Source organism: Ischnura elegans, chromosome 5 (genome assembly GCF_921293095.1).
Source record: "Ischnura elegans chromosome 5, ioIscEleg1.1, whole genome shotgun sequence".
Lineage (NCBI taxonomy): Eukaryota > Metazoa > Arthropoda > Insecta > Odonata > Coenagrionidae > Ischnura > Ischnura elegans.
In genome coordinates this window covers 20,620,652-20,642,918 of record NC_060250.1, presented here as the reverse complement: position 1 = coordinate 20,642,918, position 22,267 = coordinate 20,620,652, and the positions used below count along the sequence as shown (strand labels likewise).

The 22,267-nt window shown below is 38.4% G+C and overlaps 1 protein-coding gene across 1 annotated transcript; it reads left to right on the top strand.

Moving 5' to 3' along the window:
* The first annotated feature begins 13,176 nt into the window (after nt 1-13,176).
* Nucleotides 13,177-22,047, top strand: LOC124158557 (SH3 domain-binding protein 5 homolog). The gene is made up of 7 exons (XM_046533709.1): nt 13,177-13,379; nt 13,483-13,545; nt 13,634-13,811; nt 13,904-14,022; nt 16,960-17,043; nt 18,141-18,620; nt 19,524-22,047. The coding sequence occupies exons 1-7, from the start codon at nt 13,329-13,331 to the stop codon at nt 19,836-19,838; spliced, it is 1,290 nt and encodes a 429-aa protein (XP_046389665.1). The 5' UTR covers nt 13,177-13,328; the 3' UTR covers nt 19,839-22,047.
* The last annotated feature ends 220 nt before the right edge of the window (nt 22,048-22,267 follow it).

The window sequence follows — 22,267 nt, the reverse complement described above, 5'->3', positions numbered from 1 at the left end:
TCAAACTCACCACTTATAAAATTTCCCGGGGCAAGATCTCGGATTTGGGCACCCCCAATATTTTTTATAAGTTGGTATCCCTTTTCCTTAGTTCCAATAAAAATTTTACAGATGCTCATGGTATGAGATATTAGGCTCTTGTGGTTCATACGAGATTATTTGTAATGCAATTTAGGAATTACCGTATTTCTCTGAATATAGTCCCCCCCCTAATTTTGAGGCTTCAGTTTCGGGAAAAGTGAAAAAAATGCGTTTGAATATGGTCCCCCCCTTTACTTTTACCACAGGCATTTTTGGAAAAAAAAAAGGGGGGACTATATTCAGACATATACTGTAATTCACAAGAAAAATTGCCTTGGGACTTAAGTAACCTAAATAGCAAGGTGCTCTGTGCAGCAGTCCAAAATGCCAAAGGATCGATTTCTGGAGACTGTTTTCACCATTTCACCATAGCTCCTGCTGCTGAATTGTCCTATAATGCTATTTGATACATATCTAGGCATTTAATGGTATTATAAACTAAAGAGAGAAAATGTAAAGAAATATCTATTAATGTTAATTTCTTAAACATTATTATTATTATCCATGAGGATCTTATTTACTTGGCAAGTAACTCACTCATTAAGGCAATTAGATATTACAAATTTTTTAACCCTTTCCAGGCGGTGGAGTTCTTGCCCTAGCATGACTGCTGTGCTGAGGTCCTAGAGATTCTTCCGCCCCCTCCGTACGGAGCACTTTTGCCAGACATTCGTTAAGAAGGGTGTCGTGGATATTCACACACTCTCAGCACCAACCTTTTTCGACCCTTCCTAGAGGGGACTCTGAAATATCTCGGACTCCTAGGGTAGTTAGGCTCCCTCCTTTCGGGGTTCATAACTCTACCAGCGGCATTGATTCGCGGTCAATCATGCTTTGTATACAGGAATTAGCTATATGGATAATTGTTGCTTGAATGTAAATTGAAGACTTTGAATTATATTCCTTGTTTTATTCTGAGAATTGTCAAATTTTGAAGGAAGCTCTACCATCAAAATTAACGCATTTAATGCAGCAACAATTTCCATGTTGATGTTCATAGTGAAATCTAAAAATATCTATACTAAAAATTAGTTAATATTTATTGTAGAATTCCATTTTAAAATTGTAAATGCTGCTCAAAAGACAAATAATTAAATTCTTAGTTTACATTTTTTGAGAAAGAAACAAATATTTATTTTTCAAAATCACTGGATAAATAATTGTATGACCGCGGTCCCTTACCACTAAGAGGGGTAATAAAAAACGAGGTCTGGGTACCTACTCCCGGATTTGGAGGGTAAAGCCAAAGCCCGAAAAGGGTCCCAAAACAAAGACACTGCACGCCTGCGATCGTCATAAAAGGGGGAGAGGTAGGAAACGTATATATTTGGCATTCGTTCACCTGCTTAACACATTGCGTACCGGGGTAAAATAATGTTTAGAAAATAACTTTACCCAATCAAACGCTACGATGCATCAATTCATTATGAATAATGAACAACAACTGAAAACGTACTAACGAATACGTATTGTGCGCTTTAAAATTGTTTAGGTTGACGCGCCTAAATGACGAGAATCTTCGTCATCCGTCCGAAACGTTTGGGAAAAAAAATGACGATTACTCTCGCCATCTGTACGCAACGTGTTAAGAAAATCTCCGATGAAAATTTGCGGCTTTCGTCTCCTGGGTGAAGAAACGTCCAGACATATATTTTTGCCTTTAGTAGGGAAAAGGTTAAGAATGATGGATGTAAGATCCCATCAGTCTAACATCATTTTTGAGCATTTAATAAAAAAGTTAAGTATAAAATAAAAAGTCAAGGGGGTAAAAAAATGGGAAAAAGTTGTCAAATGTAACACTTGAATTATTTTTTTTCCTTGAATTTCCTTAACCCACTTCTGGAAGCTTAATGAAACAATGGGGAGGCACAAATGCGTTACGTAATTGAGTTTGGTTAAGTATTTGGGATCAGAAGCTGGTGACATCATAAAGAGTTGAAGGCAGTTGGAGGCAGCTGGTCATTGGCTGGACACCATTATCTTTCATGGCATCAGAGCAGCCATATCTTCAGGCAATAACGCAGAGATGCTAGCCAGTCAACTGGGGCAGTGGAGGATTGAGGGAGTGATGAAGAGCTGAACTCCCCCTAAACTCAAGAGATAAGAATAGGTTTGTGCTGTGGCCAATAATTTAGCTACTTGAAACAGAGCACCAACTATTGATAGCATGACAAATTACTCCTGTGATGAGTTCCACTATTTCGAATCAGGTGCATCATTAATTGTGAAAACAAAATTTGGTGCCAATCAACTGGGGTCCCCAAAAAGTCTTCACTGTGTAATGGATGCGACTAATGCCATCACATGATATGAAAAGCAGGACGTATCAGTTGTTTAACTATACATAACTCTCAATATGGCAAGCCCATGGGACTGAGGATGTACATCACGTGATGCAGGGCTGGCGACTTATAAAAAATATTGGGGGGGCCCATGCTGGGGTCTTGCCCCGGGAAATTTTATAAATAGTGAGTTTTAAAGTTTTTAAAAAATATTTTAGAAGAGTCATATGATCAATATTAGTACCATGAAAACTCGACTCTCGATACCTTGACACTCCCGGGAAAATTTACAAGCCTGACACATCTTTTTCTCCCTCCCATCAGTGGTGTAGCCAGGGGGGGGGGGTCTGGACCTCCCCCATAATATAAAAACAAAATTACTTGTCCCCATAAAGGATAACAAAAATATTGAAAAATCATGAATTTGCAATATACTTTCAAAAATGAAGTTTTTTTTATCATGAAAAGCGTTAAAATTATTTTAAAACCCTCTACTGAGTACCCTGTTTTTCAAAAATTTTCCCCCCTGATTTTAGACCCCCCCCGAACGATATTCCTGGCTATGCCACTGCCCCCCATAACAAATTTTTGGGGAGGGGCTCGGGCCCCCTCAAGCCCCATGGTGTCGGAGCCACTGATGTGATGGGTAGGTATAATGAAGTGGGAGCTTCCACGAGTTTCTTCATTCCTGGGACCCATAGTGACTGAGTATGGGTGGATGGGCCAATTCCTGGAACACTGGAAGAGAACCCATGGCCTCAGCCCTTGATCAGTGGTAAAGAATGGAACCCTACAGTCCAAAGCAGCTTTGTTGCCATGGACCTGCTCTCTTGAACTGGGAAATATTTTTTTAAGCATCGAAAGTATTAAATCCAGCCATAATAGTAGGGCAGATAAGGATAACCTTGGAATTTTTTGATAGAGAATGTATGCTGACATTCTATTCTATCACATCTTTTACCTCGATCTAGATTTTTGTTGTTGACAAAATAAATTTAGTCATATCAAGACACATCTTAAAACACTGATAGCATCCCATTCCAGATTGAAAAACTGTTGCTGATCACCTGCAGCTCACTTATTTAATCTCAGAGGTGCCTCTTGCCAGAGGTGATTTCTTAATGGTGGAAAGAGAGTATTATCCTGTTGAAGGGTGTGCTCAATAGTTTCTTAATGTCTGTCTGCTATGATCCTGTATCGATTGTTCGATACTATCGATTGTATTGGATGTTTGTCGATTGTGTGCGCGCGCACTTCCGGTGCACGCTAGTGTTCTCTCTGTGTGTTCGCGCCTAATGTACCATTGAGTTGTATCCGTTTATATCCGAATATATCTTGTTGAACTAACGCTGTGTGAATCTTATTACCACTGCCATAACTCCCTATAACAGGTTATGGGCCCAGGGATCGTGCTGTGTGGTGATAGACGTTAGTGATTCGGTAAATTGGACATAATAGAAAAGGCGAGACCATGGCGGATCAAGATGAGTTGCTGGATTCGGATAGGCAAATGAATCCAATCCTGAGCAAGGATAATTACGAATATTGGAGGACCATGTCGGAGGCGTCGATGATTTTTCTGAACTGCTGGGACGCAATCAACCCCGGGCTGAGTGCAGATGAGTTGAAGAGACCAGAAAATATGCGCAAGGATAACAAGGCTCGCGCATACATTTTCCGGCATGTGCGCCCGGAGTACCTCACAGACATCAGCCATTTGAGGTCAGCCAAGGAGTGTTGGGACACCTTAGAAGAGATTCATGGGAGGGCTACATCCATGGATATAGCTATGTGTCTCCGAGAGCTGGGTAGCATTGAGAAGACAGAGGCGATGGACATCTCAGCGTACACTGGGAGGATACAGGAACTCTGCGGTAAATTAACCAAAAACGGCATCGTATTCCAAGACCACGTTGTGGCCTCTTTTATATTGGCGGGACTCGTGAAGGATCCACAGTATTCTACGTATGTGAGAATAACAAAGATCAATGAGAGCCTGACGTCGAGGGCGGTGAAGTCAGACCTTCTGCTTGAGGAGAGAAGGATTAATGCTGCGGAGTCCTCTGAGCATGGCAGTGCGTTGGCAGCGCGGAAGTTCAGCAGGACGAGAGCAGCCAACAACGGAAAGCAGAGGAGCACTGCTGATCAGAAATGCTATAAGTGTGGTAAGTGGGGCCACATTTCTTACCAGTGTGGGGCGCCAAGGGGAGACAAGTCGGAGGAAAGAAAAGAAAAAGGCGAGGAGTCACGGGAGAGACAAGAGAAAGGAGGGGACAAGCCGAAGTTTAAAGGACTCATATCGGCGTTTGCTTTGGCTTGCTCCCAAAGAAAGTGTGTTAGTTACCTAGATTCATGTGCTTCGAACCACATGACGCCAGACCGTCACCGATTTTTCGATTTCCAACCTGCCACCGGAGAAGTAAAGATTGGAAAGGGACGTCTGGCCGTGAAGGGGAAGGGAACTATTGTCATCAAGTTAGCAAACTCTTGTGGGGGCTGGACCTTGTCACTATCAAATGCTCTGTGGGTACCTGAGTTGGACGTGAATCTTGTGTCTGTCAGACAGCTGGCGAAGAAAGGTGTACAGACCGTGTTCAGATTAAATGAAGCTATTGGAGAGCATGATGACGGTGATGTGTTGTTCAATGCCTTAGTGGAAAATGGTGTATATTATTTAGAGACTGAGCCAGATGAGAGCTACGTCGCAAATGTTTCTGTCAACGATGAGTGCAATGGTGGTACAGAAATCGAAGTATTTCAGGCCAAAGCCTTCAAGAGTACGTTGTGGCACGAGAGATTAGGACATCTCCATGAAGGTGCTATGAACAGAATCCCAGGTCTTGATCTCAAGAAAGAGGATTCCAAAAGGGACGATGAATTATGTGAAGTCTGTGTGAAGGGTAAAATGACTAAGTTGCCATTTCCGAAAGTTGCTCATCACAATTGTGAACGCCCTTTAGAAATTGTCCACAGTGACGTAAGTGGCAGGGCACAGTGTCAATCGTTGGGGGGAGGTCATTATTTTGTGACTTTCATTGATGATTTCTCTCGATTCACAAATGTCAGGATAATCAAGAAAAAAAGTGAAGTATTTAAATGCTTTAGAGAATACCAGAGAGAGGTTGAGGCTCAGCATCAGGTGAAAATAAGTGTTTTTCAATCAGACAATGGTGGCGAATACACAAGTGTTGAGTTTGAGAATTATTTGAAGGCTGAGGGTATTCTGCATCGGAAAAGTGTGCCTAGAAACCCCGAGCAAAATGGTGTGTCTGAACGTGCCAATAGAACACTAGTGGAAATGGCAAGGTGTTTGCTTATTCAAGCAGGGCTTCCTGTTTTCTTGTGGGCTGAAGCAATAAGTTCAGCATGTCATATCAGAAATTTGTGTCCATCGTCTGCAATTGAGAACAAAATTCCCTTGGAATTATGGAAAGGAGAGAAGGCTGACATCCAAGGGGAGCTTTCTAGATTGCGGGTGTTTGGTTGTAAGGTCTGGTATCTGGTGAGTCCAACTGGAAATAAGTTTGACTGTAGGGCAGATGAAGGTATTTTTGTGGGATATGATAGAGAAGTGAAGGGGTACAGAATCTATTTGCCAAAAAGTAGGAGTGTCATTATATCATGTCATGTACGTTTTGAGGAGAGGGTGTTCCCGTGTAAAGAGATGTGTGAAATCACTCACATTCCAAGGAGATGTAATGATTGGATATGGCATGTGGATGATGAAGGGACCTTTGACCCGGATGAGCCTGAAGTCCAGAGTGATGGTGAGTATGAGGAAGGAGATGATGATTTTTTCTTGGAGAACTTGATGAATGGAGATGAAAATCATGAGGGGGTACTTGACGATGGGGTTACCTTGGGAGTTGAAAATGTACTTGCTCCTAGGAGGTCTTCCAGACTTCGAAAAGAAAAGACTCATTCTTGTTGTGGGAACATTGCAATGATTTGTAGGGCTCAAGATCTGTGTGTGTCCATTTCTGTAAATGATGCCTTAAGGGGAAATGAATCTGGAAAATGGAGATTAGCTATGGAGGCTGAATTAGAGAACCTTTACAAAAAGGATGTCTGGGACATTGTCAAGAGACCGTTAAATACAAATGTGATCGATTGTAAGTGGGTTCTAAGTATTAAAAGGGACTCAAACAGACCTAAGGCTAGACTTGTAGCAAGGGGATTCTGGCAGAGACCTGGGGTGGACTTCACTGAAACCTTCAGTCCAATTGTAAAACGCAGAACATTGAGGATTTTACTTGCTCTCTGTGCTGAGAATGAATGGTGTTATGAACACATTGATGTTGAGTGCGCTTACCTGAACAGTGTCTTAGATGAGGACATATATATGGAGCAACCTGAATTTTTCGAAATTGAGGGAAAGAATAGGAACCAATATGTGTGCAAACTAAAGAAAAGTCTCTATGGGTTGAAGCAAGCAGGGAGAATGTGGTTCAAACACATAAACAATATTTTGAAGGGTATGGACTTGAAACCTTGTTTGAGTGATTCATGTGTATATGTAAATGAAACTAAGGATCTCATTGTGGCTGTGTATGTTGACGATTTTTTGATTGTTGGGAAAAAGTCTATGATTGAAGGTTTTAAGGGCAAGATTAAAGAAAAGTTGGATGTCAAAATGTTGGGCTCTGACACCCAATTTCTTTCTGTTCATCTACATATGCCTGACAGTGAGACAGTTGTGTTCGACCAATCTGCCCAAGTGAGTCAAATGTTAGAGTTATTTGATATTATGAATGAGACTGGGGTGTCAACACCTTTAGCTAAGGAGTGTGAAGCTGGTTTTGATATTGATTGTGATGAACCCTTTGATAAAAAATTGTATGAACAAGCTATTGGTCATATAATGTGTGTTGCCACGGTAAGCCGTCCAGATGTTGCATGTGCCATAGGTAAACTAAGTCAAAAGTGTGTAAATCCTACTTTGTCTGATTGGAGAGCTGTGAAGCGTGTGTTTAAGTATTTGCTCAAAACGAAAGAGTTGAAACTTGTTTATCGAAAGACTGGGAAAACTTTAAGGGTGTTTTGTGATTCAGACTTCGCAGGCTGCACAGTGGACAGAAAATCCAGGAGTGGGTATGTCTTTATACTGGCTGGCAGTGCTGTGTCTTGGTTGTCAAGGAAGCAAAAGATTGTGTCTCAATCAACATGTGAGGCAGAATTTGTTGCAATGCAGGAAGCAGCTAGAGAGGTTGTATGGGTATCATCCCTGTTGAAGGAATTAGGGCAATCCTTTTACTGTCCTCAACCATGTAAAATTTTTTGTGATAACCTGGGAGCCATTTCATGGTCCAAAGATGAGGTTGTTGCCGAAAGTTCAAAGCATGTCCAAGTGCGTTACTTTTATGTCAAAGACTGTGTATCCAAGGGTTTAATATTTTATGAGCACATCCCAAGCTCTGAAAATGTAGCTGACATTTTAACCAAGGGATTAAACCGTATAAAGACTCAGAAGTTCACTAAAGAATTGGGGCTGCAACTATGAGCAAAGGGGAGTGTTGAAGGGTGTGCTCAATAGTTTCTTAATGTCTGTCTGCTATGATCCTGTATCGATTGTTCGATACTATCGATTGTATTGGATGTTTGTCGATTGTGTGCGCGCGCACTTCCGGTGCACGCTAGTGTTCTCTCTGTGTGTTCGCGCCTAATGTACCATTGAGTTGTATCCGTTTATATCCGAATATATCTTGTTGAACTAACGCTGTGTGAATCTTATTACCACTGCCATAACTCCCTATAACATATCCTCCTCAAATTTTCTCACTTTACATTAGTTATTGTATGTATGTACTTAGGCTTGATATTGAATAGAGCCTGCTTAATTTGCAATGCTGCAAAAATGAGTCTCTCTAAACCTGCATAGCCTCTTATACTGAGGTAAAGATGCTTGAATGACTGCAAGAAAAAAGCTCAAGGTCTCTTTGTACTCCACAGCTTTGGCACTTATGTCAGTGAAGAGTTGAGTTACCCCATAATAGGGTTGTTCACCATATTTTTTTTATTTAAGAAATCGAAAGATCGTGCTTCAGAAGGAGCAATGACAATAATATTATGCTATTTTCTTCATTTTACATGTTTAGAGAAGGCTTTAAACAGTGACAAATTTTACGTTACGCCAAAAAGCCCTACTTCCATCTTGAATTGATGTGTGACGTCACAAGCCTGTAGATGCCCTACTGCACTGTTGTTTAAGTGGCTCAGCAGGGTTATTCCACTTTTTTTCAAGATCTCCAGCGTCTGCCGCCAGATCAGTGTTTAAAGAAAATCCAAATTTATCCTTTAATGAGAGTAATAATAAGCAAAATTACCCTTACTTGTACATATTTATTGCTCATCATATAATAAATAGCACTACAACGTACACATTTCACGAGTTGTCTTTTTGATACATATAATCAGTATATTCCGAATCAGCTGATTCAATGAAAAACTTGACTCACAATAAATATAAAACACTAATAAAACATGATAATCCGTTTTCCAATCACTCTGCACACGCTAAAAGAATTTGCACTCCTCGAAGTCCGAAAGATTCTCCACCCCTCACTTCTCACTCATCACTAACGACTTAGAATCAGTTTACGTTATTTCACATTGACATTTCGAGGACAATGAAATGAATAGGCTGAAACAAATTGCTAAACCGGTTATTGTAACATCAAAAAACTTCGAATTTCACTATTACTCTTACCCGTACTCAAACTTCTACTTACCGTAACCAAAATATGACCAAAACAAAAACAAACAACAGCGCAACGAAATTCGTGAAATGTAAACACTCGTGAATCCTCAAAATGAATAGGTAATAAAATCAAACGGAACTTAGAAGCGAACAAACGATTGAAAATTAATATGCTTTCGATGTATCCCTAAAGCACAACTAGCTCAAATATGAAACATATCCCCTAGGCAATAGTTAGGTACCTTAGATCGAAATGTACAGGGTCGATTGAACTAGCATGGAAGAAATAAATAATTTCGTCGAAGCAGTTACATTCACAACTCACTTCACTCTTTACTTCATCGTCTATATGCAATCTCTCACTTAGGGCACATTAAGGGCACAAATTGTGCTCACTTGCACTAGAGGCACAATGAAAGTTCACTGCACGTAGTTTCCTAGCAAATGCAGCTATACAAAACTTTCAATTCCCGTCAACGCTACATACGTTGCCTGCCTAACTTAAAGAATGGATTTCATGTCGCCTTGATCCATCCGGAAGCTTCATGCACAACATAGGCCATTTCAAAATAAGGTATAACCTTGGCAAATGTCCAGTCGGCATGCAGAGTACTCAGCTTGGCATCGGGCGATCGAGGTACAGGCCAGCCGTACAGGCTTGTGTCGTCATCACCTCTATTTCAAGATGGCCGACCGTTTTTGGCGGCGTTTAAAATTGTTCGAATTTTGATTGCTAATAATTCCATCATTACTTTTTCAACGCATCTGTCATTCATCCCAATCGAAATGAAATTGCATCAGAAGTGATATACATTCGTTTTTTTAGACCGTTCTGATAGGCTTGAACAACCCTATTGAAAAGGTTTAGCCTGATTGTACGGTTGAAAAAACTTACAATTAGTTGTAGCACCACAGATGAATGTTCAAATCCCAAGTTAAAAACTAACAGTGAGTCGAAGTCATGCTACTGTGAAGTCATAGATTACTTTCAGCTTCTCAATGAATGAGTCTGAGCTGAAAATGCCCATCAAATTATCCCAAGGAAGGATTTCAGGCTGCTGTCAACCAAAAACAGAAATGCAAATAAGATCTTAAATGCTATAAATTTATAATATTTGTATTTCATAAATTGTAAAATTCTATAAATTCATATCTATATATTTTACGTTCTAAATATAGATCCCAGACGGCACAGAACCCTCCGTATCTAATTCGTATGTACATAGTACCCATTGACTAAGGGGATACTATGCCGCTCCGTCGCTTTTCGTCAATGGATACATTCCATTCGCGGCCTGTCGACGAAGCGCGTACGCAGCATGTGAATGTCCGCTACTAAGCACGTACGATTGGATACAAAGCGCGCAGGAACACGGCACTCAGGCTAATCTCAATCGATTAGGTCGAAATTAGTTATATCGTAACTCGCACGATCGAAAAATGTATCGAACGCAACACAATCGATAACTACCGACCGTAGCGAGAACCTTGATACGAATCATTATGAATTGTAAGTTCTCAATAGGTAAATAACACCATATCATGAATTCTAATTACCATGAAAGACTCACGACCGACAAAGTTTTTGTCGGTTGTGAGTTTTTCATGGTAATTAGAATTCATGATATAGTATTATTTACCCATTGAGAACTTACAAAACTTACTCGGCCACTTAAATAACTCTGCGAAAAATGAGATTCTCACGGCTAATTCACGCATCCCCAGCATCCAGAATTCTTAAGTGGCTCGTACTTACATGGAAACCTTGAGATGTTAATGAGAGTAAATTCTTATTAATTTTGACACTAAATAAGACATCACATAGCCCACGAGCATTAAAAAGCTTACCCTAAAGCCTGACGAAATAAAAGTTTTAAATAAAAATTGCCGATGAAACAGGATTGCTGACACATCTGCTATTAGTATGATCGAATTCATCAAAATGCAAGCAAAAATTAACGTATAGTTCAGTCTCAGCTACTAAAACTTACCCATATCAGGCGCTAAAGTATTTGAAAAATTATTTGGGATGAGTAAAAGTCTCTATAGGTCACTGCAGTAAATGTATCAACCTATTAAAAATATGAAAGTCCTGCCAAATCACCAGCATAAACACTTGTAAAATAAAACATGTTATCTCTTAGATCACACCTCCGATTTTATACTTACTTTGCATGAAGTCACCACCGCAAGAAATTTTAAAGAGGCAGGAAAGAAAAAACCCACAGAAATACAATACATATATTATGTATTTTCTATTGTCAACCACAATAATATTTCCAATTTTCTCTTCTATCCCACATCTAATTTAGCGATACAATTACTCTTATTCTCTTTCGAATAGAAAATTATTTGAAAGAGGACTGGTCGATACATACAAACTATCGTCAATACTTTCTCCGATAAACGTCCACTATATCACTGCACCAACTTGCACAAATCAAATCCACATCCACAAATATGTCACTTCTGCCACAATGTCTGTCTTCTTGGCGACAGGTAACAGTGAAGCAATGGTACCTTCCTCCAATCTGGGTAACTTCAATTCAGCAAGAATTTTCTCCTCGTCTTCTCGTCCAAGGCCACAGATTATTTTCTGATATCACAAGGTGCGATGTGAATCTCACACACCTAAAATTAATAAATAATAAAATACCATGTAACTTATAAGGTCAAATCATTTCCAATTTTTGGTATTTATGCATGAGAAATCAAATTACTATAGGCTCGTAAATATAGTAAATATTTGTATGCCTGATATTTTTATTGTTTTAAACTATAGCATAAGATAATTTGAAATGATGAAAGCCGACGTGTAATACACCATAGGGCAAGCTAAGAAGCAATATTCGATCCTATAAACTTGGCAGCTTATTCCTAGTTTCTCCTTTAACCACACGTTTACCGAATGAATTAATACAAAAAAGACAACTAAAATGCAAGAATTTTCAAAAGAATTGCTGCTACAATATTTTGAATCACCATTTTTAGTACTGAATAGTACTATAGTACTTCAGTACTGAATAGTTCGGGATGTTGATGCATCAACATCCCGAAGCCACTTCTGACTTAAAATTACATCCAAATAATTACAGCGAGAAAGAGTACATACCTCACAGTTTTTCGTAGGGGTGAAATGTTTTCTTCTTATCGCCCAAATGCACTTCTTCTTCAACTCAGGATCTTTTGGAGAGCTAAAAACTTGAACCATATGTCCCGGAGTTTCCATTACATCCCGACAATACACACACGAAAGGCATTTCTAACAAAAATATCTCACAAACACGTTTCTGAAGCCCAGTGAATGAAATTAAAGAATAAGGGAAACTTCACCATTACCAGACACTCTATTCTTCACTAACTTAACCACAAAAATCCCTGAAATGTAGTGAGACGTGACGTAAACGACGCGATCTCCAACGGCTTGTGAAGGCATGTGATCTTTCTAGGAGGATAGGGCACGATGGCACCAGATGGCACCACCCGCGAAAGAAAATAGTCCCAGACCGAATACAGTTTTATCGATGAGATACAATTTTATCGATGCATATGAATTTGCCAGTCCTCTTGCATCTTTTTTCGTCATTAAAGGAAATAAAGAAACAAAACCTTCTAAGTAACTTCCTAAGCGCGATTTTTGTATCTTGATTGTCCACCCTCGTATTTAGGTACGAAAACTTCCTGTGCCGTCTGGGATATGAGTTCGTATATAACTCAAATTTTTAAACAAGTGACCAATGCAAAACATGTCATTCGCATTCTTCACCATAAATATTTTACAATAATGTACGTATCATTTACAGGAACTAATACTTTTAAAATGCTATAATATGTTTTGGGGTAAGGTTTTCTTGTGATTGTGTGAATTCCCATTAGTTATTTCAGCAGTATGTCGATGGAGAACACAGTTAAATTCAAATTGAAATAAAAATAAAACTATCTTTTCCGCATAAAAATTTATGTGGAATTTATTTTTATGTGGAAAAACATAGTTTGATTTTCATTCAATATGAATAAATCCCATAAAGTAACGCCTTAATCCATCAACTTCAGTTAAATTCATATGAAATTGCCGCTAAATCGAATTACCTCGATTGAGACAAAAGAATGAAAGTATCGAATGCATCGAAAATAATCGATTATTTACAATCGTTGATGAGTAAATCAATTAAGTCGGATTAAAAAGTTGATGAACAGCTGAGCTGAAGAGAGAAGATGAAAAATAGAATTTTTGGGGTATGGAAGTTTTGTGAGTGCATTTTCGACGCATGATGGAATCAGATCAAGACGAAAATGACGATTTGGATCCTCGGATCCAGGTATTTCCTTGAGCAAGACTCGGTTTGGAGTTGCAAATGTTTTTAATTGTACTTAAGGCTGTTTTCTAGTTTTCTCACCTATGTCTGTTTATCTTGATTTCAGATCGAGCTGGAGAAATTAAATAATGCTACGGACGAAATAAACAGGCTAGAAACCGAATTGGATGTAAGGTTCTGATGGAATGTTTGCTTTGTTAATCATTCCTGGTTGCATTTGTCTGTACATATCCTAATTGATATATCTCCATCCGTAGGAAGCGAATACAAATTTCCGTTTGCTTCTAAATAACTCTACTCATCGTCTCAAGTTATCGGCGAAGAAGTTGGGAAGTTGCATTGAAAAAGCGCGTCCATATTATGAAGCGTTAGAAGTTGCCAAACAAGCTCAGCTGGAATGTCAGAAAGCAGCTGTGCAGTTTCAGAGGGCGAATGGTTAGTCAGTATGAAAGAATTTTCAGGTAATTTAATTAAAGTCCTCATTGTTGCGTTGTGTAACTACTTAAGATTCATACGTTTCTTGACAGAAGTGCATCAAGCAGCTAAAGAAACTGTGGCTCTAGCCGAGCAGCGATTCTTGAGTAAGCAGCACGAGTGGCAGTTCGACAACGCTTGGCAGGAAGTCCTCAATCATGCTACGCTTAAGGTTCAGTATAACATCCTTATGCAACACAGTATGCCAGCATTACTGTAACGTACCATAAATGACTGGCCCTTTATTTTGATAAAATTTAGATTTCTGTGTTTCAATTAGCAAATGTATGTTTCTATTTCCATTTCTTGTATTTTTGCTTCATAAGTTCCATGTAGAAATGACAAGCAACTTGGTAACTTAAGTGCTGATTATTGTTTCATAGACGGAAAGAAGGAATTATTTTGTGTTTTTTTTTTGCGATTGGCAAAATTATTTAAAGATTGTGAGAAATAGATATTTCAATGATACATGCACAGTAATTTTCATTTAGTGTGAAGCTGTGACTGTTATGTTCTATATTCGCTGTATCCGAATTGATTTCTTCAATTAAAATTTATTATTTCAAATATATTGTTTTCTGGGTCTGGATCTGACCAGAGTTTTTTTTATATAATTCAGCCAGTGTCTTCTGGATTAGGCTTAAAGGTCATCCTTGACTTTTAACTGCCAGTTGGGGTACAGTGTAGCAGTTGTCATTTGTTTCCAATACTCATAGTTTGTGTTTGAGAGAAAATAACAAATATATGGTGTAGTCTCTTGGGATGTTGTAGATGGGTTTTTCAAAATCACTTTATAAACATTTAACTGTTTTTTATGGTATTATGTTCTTATGCAAAAAGACATCTCCTCTATAAGTCTTCATTCATCAATGACATTGTGTTTGAAAGCTCATGAATTCAACAAGCACTAGATTATTAGATAGATTATTCTGCCTGTGCCAATATTTATATCATAATATACAGTTAAAGAAACTCATGCTTTTGTATTTAATGGGCACTCCTGGTGTAATTATCTTTTTACTTGCATGGTGAATCAATGCGAGGAATGAAGTGATCTAAAAATAACATTTAAAATCAACTATTCAAGGCCCTGTATTTTATCATCAACATCCTGGTCTTAAACTCCATTTGTGAAGGTGGAAATCAAATTATCATTATAACTTTATATACATATTAAATGCTCTCTTAGATGTGTGTCATTATGGTGATCTCATCTGTCATTATGGTGATCTCATCTTGAGATCATGCAACATCCTTGATGTCATACATGTAGCAGAAATTGTGTATGGGGTAATGAGCAATTACATAAATGCCTATTTTTCTGTGCAGAAGTAATACATTTTTCATAAAATTGATTTTTAAAATTCCTTTCAAAATATTTTAGGGTATGAAATCATTTAACAATCCAGTATAAATTTTTATTGCAATTTGATCAAATTTTTAAATTACACTGGTCGACATAGATTTTGTCCTAGAGACATTGTTGGGTGGCCTTAGATGTACATATTTTTCGTGCTGATTCCGAATCTGTGCTTACTTAATATGTGCTGCGATTATTTTTATCATGTCTACTTTTCTTAGGACAGCTTAATGTATGATTTTGCTTTTACGAAAGCTATAATTTAATTCGTTGAAATATACAACGCTTAATGTATGATTTTACTTTTACGAAAGTTATAATTTAATTCATTGAAATATCTTGATAGCATGAGCAAGTGAAAATAAAACTTTCCAGCCAAAAGATGTTGTCCTATGATATCATGCCTTCCTATCCCGTCAAAACATGTTTAAACTTGCACTATTGTATCATTTTTTTAAAGCAATGCTGAATCAGCTGCCACTTCAGTATGTGACCAACTTTCGGTGCATGAAAACATTTGTTTTTTCTCTGAATATGTTTTGAGAATTTTGTTGCTCGCAGGAAATAACAGCATATTACATAGTAATCTCTAAGAAGTTCACCAAGATGGGCTCCCCATGTGATGTATGGCACCTGTGTAAGGCTTCTTATTGGTTGGACTGAGGTAAAACATCATAAGAGTTTTGCTGTCCCCATGATTTGGTGGGATCCTAAGGATCATTTTTCAGGCTGTTATTTTTGTTCAAAAAATTAAAGGAATTATTCCGAAGTCACAACACACAGTAAAATATCCAAACAACTTGGAATCAGCAATACTTCCGATCCCTCACTCTGAAAATTTAGAAGTTCAGGAATCAATGGATTATGTTTATTTTAGTGAAGAGTCAGAAAGTAATCAAGAACGTGAGAATGAAGGATTCGGAAACTAGAAGGACCCAAATTTTGGACTTTTTTTCCACCAAACCTCGATGCTGTTAGTATGAATGCAGTGAGCATTTCCACCAGGAAAACATGGAAAATGGCACCTAGGAAAATTCAGCAACATTTCTTGATTGAAGCTTTCACGGCTCATGATGATTAAAAATAACTCATACGGGTGTATGCAGCGTGTCGTACTGGAGATTGCCCCGATGTTTCACGACCGACTCCTGGTCACTTTTTCAAGGGAATAATGTTGGGATCAGTCGGTCGCGAAACATTGGGGCAATCTCCATTACGACTCGCGGCATACACCCGTATGTGAGTTATTTTTAATCATTCAGCAACATGTGATCAAATTATTGCTGGACACTGATAAGGGACTTGCCAGATGTTAAATATGTGAGAAAATCCTAAAGAGTACCCCATTTTTTCGCATTCTTGAAAATAGGTAACTATTTCTTTACTCTGAGATGTCCTTGACCCTTATTTAATCTGCTTGTCCAACAAAACTAGACGTGAATGAAAAAAATCTGAGCCCAGATTTGGAAGCAGCATGGAAAACACCTCTGGAATCACCCCACAACATATCTACAACAGAAAGTTTTTTTTGTTGACCAGTGTTACCATTCAGATTCTTGTCTATCATGGAAAAGATTAAATATTAAAAGGAAGATTCAGATAAATTTTTCTCGTGTAGAATATTGGTTGGGTGTTTTAGTAAGGGTAAATTTATTTGCTTTGATTGCACTGCTGATATTTTCTTTTCCTTTTAAATGTCTCTTGTGTCAGTTAGTGAAATGCTATTTCTAATGAATTATTTTTCCTCAGGTCATGGAAGCGGAAGCTCAAAAGGCTGAAAGTGGGCGGGAGCACCAGCAGAGAGCCACTCTCTTCCACTCTGCTGAGAGAAAGGTACAATTCATCTCAACTCTGGAGATTTTTTAATTACAAAATGTATAATTTTATATAAAAAATTAATTAGCAGAAATTAATATGAACCAGTTCCGTGAAGGCAATGATAATTCCGTGAAGGCAAATATTATGTAAATGATTAAAATGGTAGCTGCCACTTATAGTGGTCTCTTATTGTATCTACTATGATGTACAATGATGATGGGAATGCTCATTCATTCTTTAGCTAGTTCTATACCTATGTATGTATTTGTATGTTAATGGTTAGCTGGTTCATTTTATATTCAACTTAAGCACGCAAATCACAAATGTATTAACATCCACATCTCAACGCCACTCTGCAAGTCACCTCAATAGATGTGAGGCAGAGGTGTTAGGACACAAGCCATTAACAAAAGTAAAGAACATGAGCATATCGAGTCTCACTTAGCATGTTTTAAATTCAATTTTTATTCCAGGAAAAACAAATCCCTTAATTTATCCATTTGGCAATGGTTATTAATTTATTGTTTCTGTTGTACATAGCATGTACATGCAAGGTAAAGAAAATTTTTAGTTGTCTAAGGCTTTCAGGTTCGTTGTTTAAGTATTTTTACAATTAACCATGCATTTATCTTTTGCGTTAAAAAATTTGGTTAGCATTGATTGAAGAAGTATTAACTTTTACTATTGACCCTAGGTTTATGAGCATAGGACCCAGGTTTCAATATTTGCAACTTTAGGGAAATACAGGTGTGATGGTTTTGAGAATGCTTGTTGAAACCCAGGTTATATGTACTGTCTACCAACACTATTACGCGTAAGCAATGCTGGTTCTTGAGGCCGTTTTACACGGCACACGGAATTGCGCAATCTGACGTACGTGCGAAGGCGCAATCAAAATTGCGTCGTGTAAAGTGGTGAATTGCTAGAACACATGCGAGAATGCGTGGATGCGAGACGGCAAAATAACCCCTGTTCTAATTTTGTTCATGCATTCGCACAATTCCGCACCATTTTAGAAATTAATGCAGCTCTAAACTGTGCAATTCCGTGTCCCGTGTAGAACGGCCTTTATAAATTCATGTATTTTACTAATTTTCCTTTCTACCTCCCAGGTTCAACAACTGGAACAGAGGTACAGGAGGAGCATAATCAAGTCTCGGCCTTACTTTGAGGAGAAGGAGGCATGCCAGCAGATGTTGATGGAGCAAAAGGCACGGGTTGAGAGCCTGCAGAGTGCGGTCTCCTCGGCGAAGCGCGCGTACGCCCTCTCACTGCACTCATTGGAGTGCATCTCGGAGGAGATTCACCACAGGCGGCAGTGCTCGCCATCGGGGAAGAGGGAGCCAGGGGTGGGTGCCGAGCTGGAAGTGGGGTCGTGTGAGAAGGAGGGAGGGGGGCTGAGTGCCGAGAGCATGAAGGCAATGGCCATGAAAGGGGGGGGCTTGGGGGAGGGGTCTTCGAACATGGACAGTGTGATGGACTTTGATTTGGAGCAGTGTGAGTTGCGTAGCGTGGGAGGGCTCTCGGCCACCCCCTCCAGCTCTGCCATGAGTGATGCGGATGAAGTTGACGATGATGGAGAGGAGGAACAGGTGAGTGCAAAAGTTATTTTTTAATTTTTTTGTTAAGTTAATTTAATTCAACATAGAAAGAGTGTAAATCCAAAGGATGATATCATATTGATAAAAAAATGAAATATACAGCAGTGTCACCTATTGGGGTAAATACATTTTGTCAATCGGGATAAATAAATTTTTTTATAATGTGAACAAAACATAATTCAATTGCCTCTTCCATGTGAAAAATAAAAATGGTGCTTGGAAGGGAATTCATTGTAGCTTCTATTGATTAAATGTCATTTTGGTTTAAATTATTGCTTTTGTAACCAATTGGTGATTTTTGTGTGCATCCAATGGACTTTATGTGTATGGAAAGTTTCATATAATTCTGAGACTGGCTTTTAGGACAATACACATGTCAGATGTAAATTATCCATTGAAGACATTGTTGTGAGTCAATTTGGTGGAAGTCATGGCTAAAAGTTGTGGCGATGAATTAAAGAGATGGGGAAGTCACATAAAGATTACGTTGTTGGAGCCAAGGAAGGGTAATGGACCCCCTTTTGTTCATTATATACACTTATGACCTTTCCTCCCAAAATAGTGGTGAAATATGTTTCTTTGCTGAAGGCACAGTCATCTATCGTAATAATGGTGATCACTCTGACTTAGAAATTGTGTGCATAGAGCCAAGAGTGGGGATAAGAACTTAATCTGAGCCAATGCATGTCAGTAAATTTGTGTGGATGGTCTGCTGACTCTGTAGGTGGGAGGGAGGGGCAGAAATGCAAGTGGAAAAGAAGGAAGTGGGTGGAAGAAGGAATGCCAACTGAAGCAAAGGCTCGTCTCTGGGAAAAGGATGGGGAAGCATAGTGAAAAAGATGTACGCGAAGTCATTGGCTGGTCATCAATATTACAGAAATCTTTTTCTTTCAGGATTTTGAAACCTTGAAGCAGCAAGTGAGAGATCTAAGGCCTATCGATGGGGAAGACAGGAGCAGTCAGTGGGAAGAGATAAGTGCAGCTGTCATGAAGCTGGGGGAGATGATGAAAGAGGAGAGTGACGAGAAAGAAGACATTAAGACTCGTGAAGGCGTGGAGGGAGAGGCGAGAGAGGTGCCTTTGCAAGGAGAAGGGGACGATAAGAGGAATGGAGAGGGCGGTGACCCATTGCCTTGCCAGCACCAGGAGTCCAGTCTTGGAGATAAGTCCGAACCTTCTGGTGAATGTGCTATTAGCGCTAAGTCTTGAGCACTTTCTCTGTCCTTTATGAAATGAGGCGACATCGTCATAGTGCAATCATTTCTTTGTGATGCATCAAAACGTGATGTAGTGGAGCATGCACTGTAATTCTCTGGGTAATGAACGCTGCAATTGCATTAAGAGGTGCTAAAAATTCGAACTTAATGCATTGCTGTGATGATTTAGGACTATAAGTACTCTTCATGATGAGGCAGCTCATCTAACTTAGCTCACAGATTCGGCTATTATATATTACATTAATTGTGGGTTAGATGGCAATGCTTCTTGTCCAGAGAGAATGCCAAACGAGATATTTGTGTAGGTAATGTGTGGTCAGGTTAGTCCATATACACGGCTGTACATTGAATGTAAAATCCATTATATGTATATCATGTCCAAATATTGCTCATGATAATCATTATAAAGTAATTATTATGTATGTGGAAATGGCTTAAGGGTATCATTGTTCTTCTAATGTGATGTTACTACAAATTAATGTGTAGGTAACATTGACCAAATAATTTGGGAGTATATTTGAGTGTTGATCTGTCAAAGAAATTTATCCAATCAATCATAATTTTTCTTGCAAAGCATCTGCCATGTCATAGTGACTGAAATGCAGGATGGCATGGTTATTAGGATCTAGTATGTAATATACCTGTGCAATTCAGGCAGTCAAATATCTTCACTCATGTATATTGCCTTAAAAATCAGATTCATTTACTTACATTTTTTTATGCTGCCTAATTACTCATCATTATTTTTTAAAGTCTCATCATCCTTGTGGTTTGTTTTACCATCATTCATAATATTATGGGCTACCTTTTGATGGCATGCCATAGTTTACCTCATGTACTGAATGTTCACTAAATGTAACACTATTTTACAATCTTGTAATTGCTTCATCTGGGTGGGAATTCCTTTTTCCCTTAAAGAAGACGATTTTAGAAATGAAATTTTTGATTTTTTGAATATTTTTAGCCAGATTTATCCTTCATCTATGTTCACCATATTTGGAAATATCTTGACAGTGACTGTATAAAATTTACCTTCGTGGAAGTCATATGCAGGATCCTTCAGCATTGAGATGTAACGTTTTGAATTCTTATATGATGTGCCCAAATGAGGTGTTGGCATTTCTCATAATGAAACTACTTGTTTTTGGGCTGTGGAATGAAGTTTGTTTGTTTATTAAAGTCCGGGTGGCAGTGTGATGGGCAATGTTATGATCTCGTAGCTGGAGCTATGTTTGTGGTTACCAAGCATCATGTGTGACATGAGGGCACAATCTTAGTGCTTGATGACAGAGTGGTGTTACAACACAGTTGCATTGTAGTCATCCTATGTTGGATACAACTACATCATGTGGTGTCATGAAGTATTGTTTCTAAGGTTGTGTCGCCACCCTTTCTAATCATGATCCCTGATCAATTTTCACACCACCTGTGCGTTGCCCAGCCACAGATTCACGGTTTCTTGAAAACCAGTTTTATTTTAAGAAAATTATTGGAATCTCCTAAAAATTGGTACTCATTTTTTCCTTGATATGAATGTAGTGCATTTATGTGTACTGGTCAGACCACCTCTGGTTCAAATATCTTCCTTAATTCACCATTGGTACATAAATTTGTAGAATGTGTGTTGTATTCTTTTAACATGGCTCATTTTGACCAAAAATACTAATTAAAAGTTAAATGCAGTTGGTCCCTCTTCCCAAGTGAGCTGTTGAAGGCCAGTATAAATGTAATTTAGTTTGCTCATGCCATTCGTGTGCATATTTGCAATGGGTCCTTGCACATTTTGCATATGAAGTTCTCAATGACCAAATTTAAGGGTAGGTTTTCTTTCCTAAAATGCCTTTGATGTGTCATGGTCACTGTGACATAAAATACTGGTTGTCGATGTTTTGTCGTGCAACCTTTACTGCTCAAGTAGTATAACTACTGTGACAGTTTATTGGGACTTCTCCAAATTGTTGTTACTCCACAATTTTATCTGTTTTAAAGAATAATGAACGTTATGCACATGTTTTGAAGGCGAACTAACATTTGTAGGTAGTTATGCTTACAGTATAAGAGAAACACAAAGAGCCTAATTATTCCAGCAAATATACCCTGGGAATTTCTGCCTTAATTACATAGAATGATTATATAGGAACTATATTTTTCTGTGGAGATATGTATGGTATTATTGTTTTTAATAAAAATTGTTCTAAGAATTTTTTATTTTTTTGTCATACAGTGGTCTTTTTCATTCATAAGTGGTTGGGTCATTAAGTCATTAGGTGCTTGCCAAGGTTATCTCTTGTAAGTTGTCTCAAAGGAAAGCTTAAACAGAAACAACTTGAGTGTATATATACCACCAGTGATGTCAAAGACAAAATTAGAAGAATTTAATGACTGATTTCTGGAATTTCTTATTCAAATAATATTTTAGCA

Excerpts from the sequence above, each read along its gene's own strand:
- LOC124158557 (XM_046533709.1), top strand. The coding sequence starts at position 13,329 with ATGATGGAATCAGATCAAGACGAAAATGACGATTTGGATCCTCGGATC. Across the intron at positions 13,380-13,482 it reads ATTTGGATCCTCGGATCCAG|ATCGAGCTGGAGAAATTAAA; the intron begins GTATTTCCTTGA and ends TCTTGATTTCAG. Across the intron at positions 14,023-16,959 it reads TCAATCATGCTACGCTTAAG|GTCATGGAAGCGGAAGCTCA; the intron begins GTTCAGTATAAC and ends ATTTTTCCTCAG.